Source organism: Hermetia illucens, chromosome 4 (genome assembly GCF_905115235.1).
Source record: "Hermetia illucens chromosome 4, iHerIll2.2.curated.20191125, whole genome shotgun sequence".
Taxonomy (NCBI): Eukaryota; Metazoa; Arthropoda; class Insecta; order Diptera; family Stratiomyidae; genus Hermetia; species Hermetia illucens.
In genome coordinates, this window is record NC_051852.1 from 109,642,762 (window position 1) to 109,657,370 (window position 14,609).

A 14,609-nucleotide genomic window follows, 5' to 3' on the forward strand; every position below is an offset into this window, starting at 1 on the left:
AAATGTCGGCAATGAAAACTTTGAGTATTATCTGTAACAACTAATGTTTGTATCTTATTAGCGCATTTATTTATTATTCTCCTCAGGATCTTCCTCTTCGTAGCATAGAGGAAGTTTTATTATCATTTTATGTACTTGGAGGAGCTTTGATTTCCTGTGTATACAACTGTCTTTTGAAATTGTTTTACTTCATCAACTTTAATTGCATCTTTCTTCAGTTGGCAGCTAGGTACTTTGTTCTTCCTTTCCCCGGTCACGCCTTTTTTTTCGGAGGATTGTATTAAGTAGGTTTTCTCAAACTCTCCTTCTTTACCTGGGCTTAGGACCAGCATGCTATTTACATATGCTATTCTATTACAAAGAAATGATCCAGAACGTCAGTGTATAATGGTTAAAAGTCAAGATATGATATCTCCTATGATTACTAAGCTAAGGATTTGGAGTTGCTCGAGATAATCCAGGATGTTTCCTCTATCCCATTTATTTATATGTTACCAGATTCCATTGGGATTATGGACAACATAATCTGTGATTATCTCGTCGTAGAGGCGGTCATAGTAGGGATTTCGTTTTTAGGAAAAACCCCTGTAAGGGAAACTCGAGGCTAAGCGGTAATCAAACTAAAAATGGGATGTGAACTGTACTAGTGAGTAAATGGTACCAGGGGTAAATGGTCTCGCAGATAGAGCCATGGGATATCTGAGGTCCGCCGGCAAGCCTAGGATTGACGGCGAGCCAGACACCACATGTCACCCCGTGGGTTTGTATTATTTTGCGGATCGACGAGGCCCAGGATTTGGTCAAGACGAGCAAGGACATCTTGGAAGATGCCGACTAATCAAAACTAAAAGCAAGGATAAGCGAAAGTGGCTTTACGATTTCGACTCGTCGGACGCTGCCTCATCTCTGCCCTGGGAGCTGCGTGGACGATTCGGTGCATTTCGTCTGGTCTGACATCAAGTGGATGCGGATTGAGAATCCATCAACCCTGCCTAAATACCTAAAGCATGGGATATATAAGTCAGACATTGGACACAGACTATCTCATGCAGTTGAACCTAGTACATTGTGGAGAAACGCATCACCAAAAACAGTGATAGCGCGCAGGTGTGGCTGACGCGATATGCTCTACATAGGCGTTCATGATAATCATATAGAGTGGAATCATATACAGTGAAGAATCAAATGGGAAGATTATAAGGAAGGTTGTTGGAACCACATATCGCATCCAGGTGTAAACGGTTTCGTAAAGCATTTGCCATCTCTTATGAAAATGGTTGTAGGCTGACAACAAAACTAGAATAAATAAAATGTAGTTGGTGTAACTAGAACCCTGGCAATCTACGACAGAAAACACATTTTTAATAAGACTAAAAAGACGGGTGAATAGGGAGAATAAAACCAAGAGATGCGTAAACCAAAAACGAACTCGCGGAGGAAATTCTATGGGAAAATGGAGACATTGATGAAAAGAATCCGGAAAGGATCCAGTGAATCGCATTGGTACACTGCATGGATCACATACAAGCACTAGGAACAGAACTATTAAACAGAGCAAAGAAGGACGACTGGAAATTGGCGAACTCGGTAGTAACTTTGAGTATGATGAAGAAGGCGAGAAACTCATTTGGTATAGACGAAATGCATCGTTTGAATATGTATGGAGTTAGTGCTACATTTAGCATATCAACGGGATAAAGGTAGATTCCAGGGGGCTTCCTAACAAAGTCATCGCAAAACCAAACCCAGACCGAAGCTTACAGACCAATCAGCCTTGCCTCACTCGGAAACATTAAAGATTTTTGTTGAGGAACGCAAGAGGGAAAGGCTAATTTCACACTAACTAGCGTGCATCAGCCGGTATGAAGCATTGAAGCCATTTTCAATAACGGCTTATATCAGCCACCATAAAAGATGGTGCTAGAAGCACTGGAAGGTAAGCTGATTCAAGTGCACTATGATGAAACCATGTACGCTATCGTAGTAGATACCTTAGGTGGTAAATCCGTGACCTCAACTCGGATCTGGAAACTATCGGTCTTACTAAACAAGATATTCAGAGATGTTATACCATCCAAAAAATAAGAGCAAATTTACGGACGACATTTAATATGCAGAAATCATATTGTAAGTTAGGCAACCTTAATAGTTATTGCAACACCTTGAATCAGATCTAAATGGGTATGGCAGTCTCAACAAAACCTTAAGTACATAATGAAATATGAAGTTAGTAGTGTGGAATTACCGTGAGATACTGCTTGAATTCGCTTGACTTAGCGAAACGTTGGCTAGAGTCAACTTTTGGTGCCACACCAATCATTGGCAAGACTACTTTGAAAGGTAATGGTAGGTAAATCTATGCAATCAAATGGAAACTCCTGTCTTGTCCGCAGATGCAACTCTTTGATTCTCGTCCGGAGTCTGAAGCACGAGAACTTTTGTATTTCTCTTACGTAGACCATCTTCTGGGAGTTCCTTCGTGTTTGTAGTTGATATACCAAATTGCATAGAGTGGCGCGGATTTTGCTGGTTAGAATGTCAATGACACGATGAAAATAGATCGAGATTTTCACCTGAACGCTTCCTATTGCGTGGTCATTTCACGGGCAGTGGAACCCAACCTCTTTAGATAGGTATTCACTACAGTCCCTCTCTGTTACTCAAGTAAGATCTAGAAGCGCTTCTAAAGAGGTCCTGCTCTATCAACTTTTCTCTCAAGAAAACGGAGGTGGGGCTTGGCTATTTCTGGCAGCTTACAAAAACTGCTCCGCTCGAAACGTCTCACCATAGGGTCATAGCTCTTACTGTACAAGACAATGATCTTGCCAATCCTCATGTATTCCTCGGAGACTTGGGTTCTTAGCAAGAAGAATTGCGAACCCTTGGCCGCGTTCAAGGGAAGAATCCTCCGGAGAATTTTTGGCCCCCTACATGAGGATGGACGATTCCGTAGCCTACATAACGACGAAATATATGAGCGATAGCATGACCGTCCGGTTGTGGATAAGATCCGGCTCAATAGGTTACGGTTGGCGGGTCACTTAATCCGTATGGATGAGGATGATCCAGCCCGGAAAGTCTACAAGGACAATATCTATGGTAGAAAAAGAAGACGAGGCAGACCCTGCCTAAGATGGAGCAATGGCGTAGGCCAGCACGCCAGACATCTTTTAGAAACATCGAATTGGTGAACCTCGCCGGTGTCTGGAGGTCCTTAATAAGGCAGACCTAGATGAGATTGTTACTGCGCCGTTGAAAATGATGATAAATGGTTAACAAATACCCATGTTTCCCGATTGTCAAGCTCTCAAATTAATAACTGCAGTCGTTTGTCTCGATTACTGATTATTGTGGCTGGTACAGTCTAAATGAAATGCACAAAAAACTATTATGTGGGTGCTAGTTACCACTTTACTTTTGGGTATCGTGCATAACGTACACTTATAAATTAGAACGGTTGGAATATTGAAAAAAAGCGATTCATTAACAATGTCTTGAAAGGAGGGATGTGTTTAGGATATGGATAGAATTTATGCAAAGACGCGGTTTAAAAAGGCATTTTGAGGCCGATTGACGAAGTGAGACAGCAATGCGGATCAATGCTACCAGAAAATCTGGATAAAATGGCGTTCCACCAGTGTCGTCCTTTACGATCAACGCATCAACGAACGTTTCAAATCCAAAATCAACCGCAGTGTCGTTTGCCCTGTTGCCCTATGGCTTCAAGTGCTGGCCGACTTCCAAAGATAATGGACGTTCCCTAGCAGTAACGGAAGCGAAGGTATTGCGTTGGAGCGGTAAGAATTGAGTACATCTGCAATAGATATCGAATTGTGTCCATCATGAAAAAATTGCGAGGGAGACATCTTCGATGATATGTAATTCGCGCTAATGAAAACTCATTAGCTCAGATGGGACTAACACCAAAGTCTATAGAATACGACCTAAAAATCGACCGTTACAGCGGTGGTTTGAAAGATGCTGGTTTCTGGGCTTCATGGCTCCACCCAAACCACGCCTCTGACCGAGAAAAGTGGCAATTTCGATCTAGATACTTGGCTCGTATAAGGATTCTGCATATTTTGCATTTGCAGAAAGCATCACCCGATTAGAACTGGCTATCAAGTCGTGGACATAAATCTCTTCAACGATTAATTTCAAATGTAACGAACAACGGAACTATGAAAAAAGATTATCCTAGCAAAGGTAAAAGCTGCTAAGGACTGAAATCGTAGATAGTCGTTCTCAAGGTGTGAGCAGAGATTTCATGGTGGGCGACAATTTGGATAAATACATGCTTGTAACAATCTACTGAATTTTAAAGGCGCACTAAAAAGGTACTAAAATCCTCTTAAACAGACCCACTACAAAAGGAAGTTAGTTTACTCAGTAATTCATTATTCTAATTTTAAGACCAAATATTGAAAATTTTGACATGAACAAAAAAAAACATAATTTTAGGCATTCATTCTCAAAAGTTACCTGGTCCGAACTGGAACTTTCTTCCTTTTGTTCTGAATCGGTATTATGCCCATTATCACGGTTAAGCACACTCTTCTTAGGATGCTGCTTATTGCCTGTACAAACAAGGACCAAAATAACAGTACTAATGTATAATACCAAATGAACATATTCAATCATACTAACCTGGCTTAACAGCGCTTTTGTTAATACTATTCGAACCTAATGAATTTACGGAATGACCTGGTGGCGTACTACTCGGTGCCGGATGCTGTTGTTGATTTTGTGTCTGCGATTGATTTGATCCCGAAGTTTCTTTAGCTGATGTGCTATTGTTGCTAGGCTGCGGACTTAAAGTTAAAGGAAGTTTGACACAGCTTCCGCTACCTACGACGCCAGTTGTATCCTCATAATCTTCACCAGTATGCCGTTGAAGCCATGCTTTCTTCAAGTGACGAGGAGCTGAACTAGTGCCAGCAGGCCGCTTCGGCGCTGGACTTGTTGATTTCTCAGGCTCCGAGGGTTTAGCTGGCGTGCTTGGAGCACTTTGTACATTCAGTCCTGGACTGGCTGATGGACTTAGAGAGGAATTAGTACTCGATGGCCGAACGGTTCCGTCGGCAGAGCTTGTGCGAATAGGATTTGTTGCATTGACTGAAAGGAGGTTGTTGGCTAGTTGAACTGGTGGACTGTTGCTTGAAGAGGCGGAATTCGGTATAAATTGAGGAGGAGGTGTTGACTGGCTTGGCTGTATTGGTAGCGCTAACGGTTGAGTTTGCGGCTGAACTTGTAATTGCTGGGGTTGCGGTGGTGGTTTAGTCTGCGCTATTGATTGTTGTTGATCCGTAATAATAGATACAGGCGGCGTACGCGATATTGGTTGGCTTTGATCCAGTGGTAGCGATCGTGTACCCACGGCATCTAGGTAAGTTCCAACTGGCATTAAGGGGGATGATGTAGCAGGTGGCGACGGTGTAGCTGATACGTTTAATGCAAGTGGACTGCATTGAGGGGGATCAGTTCTTTTCTTTTTCACATCAAATGGAACTGGGCTTCCTGAGGGATGGTGAATGGGCGTAGATGCTTTTCGCTTCGGACTGCAATTTTCATCACGATTCCTGTCCGATACACCCAAATCTAACGGTTGCGTCTGAGGAGATCCGATTTGCATTCCAATATTCTGAGATGGGATCAGTTTCATCATGCCTCCGGGGGACCGAGACATAGGTAACGGAGCCGCCGAAGCGGTAGGCGGTGATGTTCCGTGCATTGCAATCGGAAGATTCTGTTTCACCGCTGGCGCTGTAAACATCCTATCATAGTTAGATCTTGACGAATGAGCTGGAGGAGGAACCGTTGTTGAGCCGGCCACTGGTGGTGGCGGCCCATAAACATGTGATTGGAACGGCGATGGCGAACTAGATTTCGCGACTGCGAGGACTGGAGGTTCCTGTGCACGGCACACTGGAATTCCTGCTACAATGCCTGCACCTCCTGGCTGTCCGTAGATATGAGACGGAGCAGGCGATGAAACCTTGGGTTTGTTCTGTATTGTAGCGGTTGTAGAAACACTATAATGTACGGCTTTCTGCTGCGATTGCGGCGGTGGTTGCTGCTGCTGAGGATGTATACTCGTTTGCGATTGCACTATTGACTGTTGAATATACTGAGTTGTCTGTGTTGTTTGCACAGGGGTTGGTTTGTAACGATCATTCGGTGTCCGATATTCAAACATCACATGAGGTGGTCCAGCTGGCACTACTTTGTAATGAGACGGTGATGGATGACTTGTTGCTTTCGAGTGGATCACTTGTATGGGTGTTTGCTTATGAGTATCATGTTTAACTATTACACTACCAGGAGGAGTTTTACTATCGGACATCAGTGGAGGTGGTGTTGGTAAACCCAATTCAGATTTTGACTTGATATCCTTTGGATAGCTTTGCACGAACGGCGGGAAACTGTATAATGGATATTGCGCCGGTTCAGGCTTCAACTGTGGCGGTTGTTTATCCATTTGTTGCTTTGACTGCGGTGGTGGTCCCGGCGGTATTGTGTTTCGGATTTGGCCATCATAATCGATCACCTTGCCTGGTCCCCTTTGAAGCTGAAAATTAAATGAAAGCATTAAAATTTTCAGATAGAGGATAATTTCTTTTCGTTTTTTTTTCAATTTGATTATTTAATATGGGGTCTTACTCCCAACACAAGGTAAACACCATAAATTCCTTTAGCTCGGCCACTATCATCATTTGAAATCATTTAAAAAATCACAACCCCAAACTTGACCCACGATCAACTTACACTAACTTTAACATTAACTTATCATTTTATCTAATCTATTCAAAGTAACAACTGATTGCTTCCGTTGACAGTGCCCAGGAAACAAAACATATTGCACACATGAATGTAAGATTTCAAAAGCTTTTTACTAAATAAAACACTTCAAATTTCCAACACAAAACACCTACAATAAATGATTACGAACGAAAACTGTGTTTTCCTTATCTAATCACGTTTTACGCCTTGATAAAATAATTTGCGTTTCACGTTCTATCTTTTACAGTGAATAGCATTCCTCATGTGTTTATAATTCATTTTATGAGTTTTGTGTTTTTTTTCTGTTTTTGTTATTGACATCCATTCTGGTTTAGAGGCGATCATGTTATCAACGTGTAAATAAAGGAGATAACATGTGGAGTATATGAGCAAATAGCGATAACGGCCGCTTAACTGCTTGTTTAGAACTACGTGTTCAATCTTTTTAGAAGTGATTAATAATGACTACCTCAGCTAAGTAAGGCAGTGGGTGTACATTTGATTGCGTAGGAACAGATAAAGGTTCATGAAAATGACGGAAAAGGGGGAAGAATTTTGGTTTGACGATCATTCGGTCACCGTTTGGAAGGAAAAGTGTTGAATCACTTTTTTTTTTTAAATTATCTCTGTTAAAGATCTTATCAGAAGAAGGAAGGCGGAATGTCCTCATCGAAGCTAAAGATTATGGTTACAAGGGTGTATCACCAGATGTTATGTTAAATAGTGCTATTTCTGGAATGCAATGGAATAACTTGGTAAAAAACTTGCTTTGAGGAGCCTTGATCTTTGAGCTTTTAAAAGACACGAGATTTTCAAATTTTTGGTTTGGTGTTCTTCAGACATGAACCAATTTATTTACGATAGTAATTCCTAATCTAACGACAGAAATACCGTAGTGCATATTTATTTCGCAGTTTAGGCAACTCGTCTAAATTATAAAGTGGAAATTACATATTAAATACACAGAGAATAGTCACTGGACGCCTGTCATAAGCATCATCAATTTTGTACAAGTTATAAAGTTTTTTTTTAGAAATGCATTGCATCCCCACTTGACGAGATTTTCGTCAGTGCCAATATACATGACTTGCCGAAAATAACTTTGTTATATTGACGGAACAATACACTGTTTTTTTTATTCGCCTGCTATCATCTTTCATTGATTTTGAAACTCAGCTGAGAATTTGTCGCTCAAAGTCATTAATTATAGTTTCTTAGACTATCTTCATATGTATAGAAGCGCCCAATGGAATTCTTTCAAACCATATATTTCAAAGCCATTTGTAGTTGGTTCTGAACTCCTTCGTTAGCCATGTTTACACTTTTATTAAAGATCCAAATTGACTTATTGCTACTCCAGTAAGTCTAAGAAGTCTTGCTAATGGTAGGGATTGGACGGAATGGCTATCATACAGTCTCGATTTATGTTCGCCCCTTTAATTTCAAAAATAAAGTCGCTCTAATCACCAACTACATATATGTCTATTGAAACGCGCCACTCTCAAAAAAACTGAAGGACCTGGCGCACAATCTCCGGGCATTTGTTGGTGCCGAGGCAAACACACAACATAGACCTTGGAGAAACGACGAGAACAACTAGAGACGTGAACAACCTTACGAATATATTACAAAACATGATGTAATAATGCACAACAAGGGGCAATCTTCGTTACAAGCCAGTGGAAAAAGAAAATTAATATTACCTTCCCTATCGCTAGTATCCCTTCCAATATACTACAGGGATGTAGCTGATAAGTCCTCGCTTACAGATACATTCGTATGGAAAGCGTTATAATTGATAATCCAGAAATTCGCAGTATAACTCAACTTACATAACACAAAACGGGAACCCTACAAGCGAAATTTTTTAATTGAGCTATGGAGATGGATAAAATCGCATACGACATCCCTGTGGATGAGCTTTACAGGGCAACCACTATCTCATATTAGAATAGATGAAAGCTGCGCGTACAAAGTGTGACTAGACAAATCAAAATCTGACAGACCGACGGCGGAGAATGCGTCGACTAATTACTAAAACAGAAAGAATGACGCTTTGATAGTATAAAAAAGATATCTGGAAAGTCAAGATGTATTCTTGCAAGAGGCAATGGGCCTCGGAAGGACTCTAACTAAAGATCCAGCTAACTCCGTTGGTGCTATGAAGAAACCCGAAGAAGTACACACCAAAGCTGGAAGGAAGATAATAAAAATCCTTCTAAAAACTGTCTTCCCAGGTTCTGAAATAAGCGGCAAGATCCAGCCAGATGAAATAATTCTGAACAACAGATTGAGTAGAGATAACTGGTCGTTTCGACGCCGCTCGTTTCGACGCGTACGTTTCAACGAAACTCGTTTCGATGCGAGCACGTTTTCACTAACATTTTTTGTTCAAATTGCATTTGTTATGAAAGTTCATTCGTTTTGATGACGCACAGGTTTTCACCATCTTGTATTTTAACGAGGATGATAACATACTAACGTAGGGAAAATTACTTCTAAAAATTGTAGAGTTGGTACAACAAGCCCGAGTCTAAAAGAAGGATGCTGTGAGCAGGAGAATATCACGATAACCCCCCACACTTCCGGCATTCACAAAAAAAAGAAAGCTGGATCAACCCAAATTCCCATCCCTCTTTGGTGAACGACCATCAAATAAGGCGAAATATTTAGGAATGAACCTGGATCTATAGGGTAAATTTTAAACAATTATTTCGAGGACGTACTTAAGCAGCACTTTTCACCATAAAAAGGTAAGTAAGACAAGGGAGTCATTGAACCTCATGGTAAAGGAGCAGCAAGAAGAGGCCACCAAAACCACTATCGTAGTCGCGGATCGGATGGGCTTTTATGTCACTCACATACTGCTTCGACCCCAAAGTCCAAAACACGATAATTAAGAAGGGCGGGAATTATTGGAATGATAGCTATTTGAGTAATAGCCTGCTGGGAGATCTAAGACAGAAGACGAGACTAGGGCTTGTTTACATGGAGTTAACTCAAGGCACGACACATCAGAACCTCTAGGTCAACATAACGCAGGGTTTAAATCCGAATGAAAAAAAAGGAACTAAAGCAAGGTAATGAGTAATTTGGCTCTATTAGAGGGGGTAGTACGAGATGCTGAAAACGAAAAAGAAAAATACTACCCAGCAAAGCAGCCTCAGAATGGGTGCATCTAGATGCAAACAAAGCCTACTATTTTGGATCGTAACGGCAACATCTTAGTATTCCGCGAAAACAAACAACTACGGATTACATACAAAAGTTTAATGGAAAATTAAAACAGTTGATAATTGACTTCAAACTCATTGATCACCACACATATGCCAACCGCTAAGCAAAGCTCAAATTATTGAAAATCTGGCTCATTAATTGCGATGTATCAACAGAAGATATGGAAGATGAATACTGTAACCGGCGTCCACTGAATTGATGAAGTGCGCATTTACAAAATACTATTTTGGCCGATGTTACTGGATGATTGCAAAATGTGGGTCCGAGAGTCGTCGGAAAGGTCGATCGACAGATTTGAACAGAGGATCTTGCGATTGAAAAAAAGCTATACATCAGAATCAGGAACAACGTATACGTGTCATTTGTGATCTACGAGAATCAAAACGTGTGAAATTCTGCAAGTTAAAATGAGCTGGGCACATACAACGAGTACCGGCCAACCAAATGCCGAAACGAATGTGAAAGGTCTTATGTAAGAAAAACGACCCTATATACAATGGGAGATCTCTATCGACGCGAATAGTGAAATTCTTCATTACGGGCTAGAACGTCATTTAAGAAGGATTATCTTCGAGGGGAATGCACGATGATGGCTGAAGTTCGATCCTTGCACATCCGAAGGCCAACTCTGCTTCGATTCTTAAAGTTCGAAGACCATGGAATCCAGTTGTTGATTTTCTTCCCATTAGTAATTGATATATTTCCTATGTAGATAATATTTTTGTGTTGGCAGTTCCAGCCAGGGTTTTCGAAGAACTTTTTATGTATCTCTATCTCGAGATGGTGGTGGGAATAGCATAATCATATTCAGTGAATGAATAAACGGCAATGCGATGACGAGGTTGCATTTGTCAGACGAAATCACAGATGATCAAAAATTCTATTGAATAGGCTCCAAAGAAAGCAGAAACTGTTCCACCACATTCTTTGATATTGTGCAGTCATTTGACAAATCAAATAAGCATCATCATAAGTTCTCACAGAAGACAGGAGATTCGTTTTTAAACAAAAAATCCACGCTTTAACACAAGGGCATCTCAAGATAATTTCTTTGGTTCTCTGATGTATTATATTTACTGTAGACTTCTTCATAAAAGTCCGTCTATTTAAATCTAGACTTGCCGACGATACGGCAATTCTTTGAACATATTCAAAGCTTTGCATCGTTTTCAATGCCTTAAGAATCAGTGGCTGCAGTAATCTGTGCTGTCTACAATCAAAAATTCCATTGGGGTCTCTAAAAAATTGTTTACTTAGTTCTTCGCAGTCTGGCTCTATCTATAGCGAGCCCATCCTAAAGGAATACCTGAGGGCCTCTCTCCACTTCCCAACTTCGACAATACGAATTGTAAGGTGTGCCAAGTTCGTGGGCACGGTCAGGGCCGCGAAAGATTCCTATACGCATTTATGCCTTTCTGACTCAAAAGCTCTCGCGAACGGGTTTTGTTGTAGGACGGGTAGAATCTCTTTGATTTAACCCAGGTGCAAAGTCTTCGCCATCTGATGTCAGCAGCTCTCAAGTAGTGCGAGTAAATGCCATTCTTCACAGTCGCCAGCGGACGCAACCAGCAACGGACTCTCAAGAGCGACCCCAATCTGACCAATGGGGCGGCCTGCTAATTACGCTTTATGTCTCCATGACTGGGAACCCTGGGCAAGATGACTTTGAATGTGTCATCCAGGCGATTTAGTGCATCTCTGCATTGCCACACCAGGGTGGGGGTTATCACCACTGAGTAGAAAGCCTTAATGACTGCTTGGCAGTCGGTGAGAATGGTACGTTATGCTTGGGGCTCGGATCTTTTCTCAACCATCGATAGACCTCTAGTATCGTCAGTACTTCCATTTGAAATGCACTAGCGTATCCTGGAAGACCGCAAGACTACACTATCCGAGTCCCAGAATATTCCTACTTCGAATCCATAGACCATCTTTGATTCATCTGTAAAGAATACGGTATGGCATAATCTCGTAACATATGGTTGGTTCCACTCTCGGAAGGCTGGAGGAAACGTTTTCAGCCCAGAGAGACTCAAAAGCTTGCACTGACTACCCAGTAAATTTTGTAAGTGACTTTTTGAATTCACTGGCCTTAAAAACAACGATAAGACCAACTTGGACAAACGGTGTACCACTTTGAAGCTTTGCTCGCATATCCGACATGGAAATCTAAAATAATGAAAACAATCACTTTCGCATCGCAATACACTAGAAACTCCAGTATTCATTGGAAATTGAAAATCCTATCTATAAAAAACGAAATTGCTTAGCTGAAGCAAACATGTTCTGAAAAACTTGCTACACATCCAAATGTTTAACTAGGAACCTTTCATGCAAAAGTCAACACCATTACTTGAAGGGAAAAAAACTATTCGCTTTCCTGAAAATCTAAAATAAATGGGAGCTAACTCTTCATTCTCGAACGTTGATGAAGGACTGTTTTAAATTCGTTATGTTCTATGTACTAAAAGGGTTCAAAGATAGAATGTAACTCCACTAAAAAATGAGTGACTTGCAACCCCTCAGATGAAATCATTGCAACATTAATTTATCCTTTTGAAATTATCTGAAATTTTGTGGTATACTAAGGCAGTTAAAAATCCGAAGCAGTGTGCTTCCAAGCGGGAGTTTAATGAGACAAGACAAAATGGGATGTTACGCAAATTCATTGTTCAGATAAAGTGTTCCTAAAAAGACCTGAACATCTAAGGCTTATATATGGTCATAACGTTTCGCATGATAACAAAAGATATTATCTATTTGCATTTTCATTTCAATGATAGTGATATAAAAATTATCTGTACTACTCTTAGAAATAATTCTAAACGATTCCTTTCCTCCTCCCGCTGGTCCTGGGGGACAATATTTCAGCCCACTTTAAATAAGCCGTAATAAATTAATGCTTCTTTGAATCAACAGCGCATAAATCTAATAATAAGAATAATGTCTTTGATAAATAGCAGCGCAATACTTCCAAGACTTATATTAAACATCAAAATAATGAGGACATAAATAAAGTCTGCTCTCAATCAAACTTTTCAGGTTATTCCATACCTCGCAAAGAGTATTCCCCACTCAATACCGTCGCTTCGAATAACAACGAAATATAAATAGACCAAATCCGTTTTATTGTGCAAAAAGAATATAATCTTACCCCGGCTGTAGTGGCATAATAGGTCCTTTGTTGCAGTTCCTGCTGTTGCCTCAGTCTATCTAGTTCACGATCCTTTTCACGTTCTCGTTGTCTTTCTCGTTCCCTTTCACGTTCACGTGGTCCCATTATTCGTTCACATTCCACCATCCTTCGTCGTTGCTCGTCCGCTCCACTCAGCATACTTTGCGATTGTGGAACATTTTGTGGCTGTTGGGGTGGGGGTTGATGTTGTTGCTGTTGCACAGACGACGTTAAAGACGCAGCCTGAGACTGTACGACGGATGATTGTGGAACTACCCCCATTGTTGACAGGCTGACTGCTGACGATGTTTGAGGCGGAAGAGGACCTTGTACGTGAGGCTGCATAGTGAGATGGGGTGGCATTTGAGGATGCGAGGGTCGTACAGGACTCAATTGCCATGCATGCGTTTTAAGCTGAAATAGAAAATTTGATATATTAAAGTTGGCGTTTAATGTGGAAAATGTACGAAGTTGCTTTTGAAAGTCAGTGGGAAAACGGTAGTCAGATTTAGAATAGATTAAAATTTGAACAGCCTTTGGTTGAAAGCGAACTGAACGGTTGCAGCTTAGCAACGAATCTTGTTATTTACCTACTCATCTTTATTGAAATCAAAGCTGGGAATTTTGGCCATCTCAGATAAAATTCTAATTGAAATCAATACTTTAGGTTTTTATCAATTTGTTGAGACGAATCTCACTTTATATGTGCACTATGGAAACAGACTTAGGCCTTAGGAAGCTTCATTGCACAATCACACATTCAAGCTTAAAAGAAAGAAACAAAATTACGTATTATGGTAATATTTTGCAACTTGATAAATGCGCATCTCCACTCACTTCTAAATCTAATTCGAGCACATGAAATTCGGAGCTTTGTTAAGATATGAAGGCCGTTTTTAAGGTTATTTATTCAGAAGTGGTTGATCCTAAGATGTATTGTTTTTCAAGTTTGATGAAAATATGAGAACATAGAACCTTAGAGACACATTAAATGGTATATTTTTGTGTTGGGACTTGAGGGGTGGTATACACCAACGGGAGATTTAAGCATTTCTTCATCCGAAAATAGTTTGAGGTTTTGTTCACTCCTTCCTTACGTGTTGAGCACTATTTCTTACGCATCATCTTCAGAGTTATAAGAAATACTTCATTTTGTGCTCAAAAATAAGAAGATCGATAGAGTCAAAGGGACTAAGTTGTAGGACATTGTATTAATATCGGAATCAGCGAATAAAAGTACCTGTCGAGTCCCACGAAAGGAACTTTAAACATGTTCGCCCTAAGTGTTCTACGGGAGATAACGCAATAAACAAAATATCCGAGAACGAAGAGCTGTCCACCAGGCAATTACAAAGCTTGAAAGAGTACACATTTCAAGGAATTTTCGGCGATAAGTAAAGGGGTGCCGAAAAATTCT

The 14,609-nt window shown here is 40.6% G+C and overlaps 1 protein-coding gene across 4 annotated transcripts in view; it reads right to left on the reverse strand.

The window, feature by feature from the left end:
- Positions 1–14,609, reverse strand: part of LOC119654644 (lysine-specific demethylase 3A) — a 308,568-nt gene that overhangs the window by 16,721 nt on the left and 277,238 nt on the right. For all 4 annotated transcript variants that reach the window (XM_038060122.1, XM_038060121.1, XM_038060123.1 and 1 more), the window contains 3 exons: positions 13,172–13,606; positions 4,648–6,568; positions 4,483–4,577 (listed from right to left, as the gene is read on the reverse strand). In XM_038060122.1, coding sequence (XP_037916050.1) covers positions 4,483–4,577; positions 4,648–6,568; positions 13,172–13,606 — 2,451 coding nt within the window. The remainder of the gene's footprint in view (positions 1–4,482; positions 4,578–4,647; positions 6,569–13,171; positions 13,607–14,609) is intronic.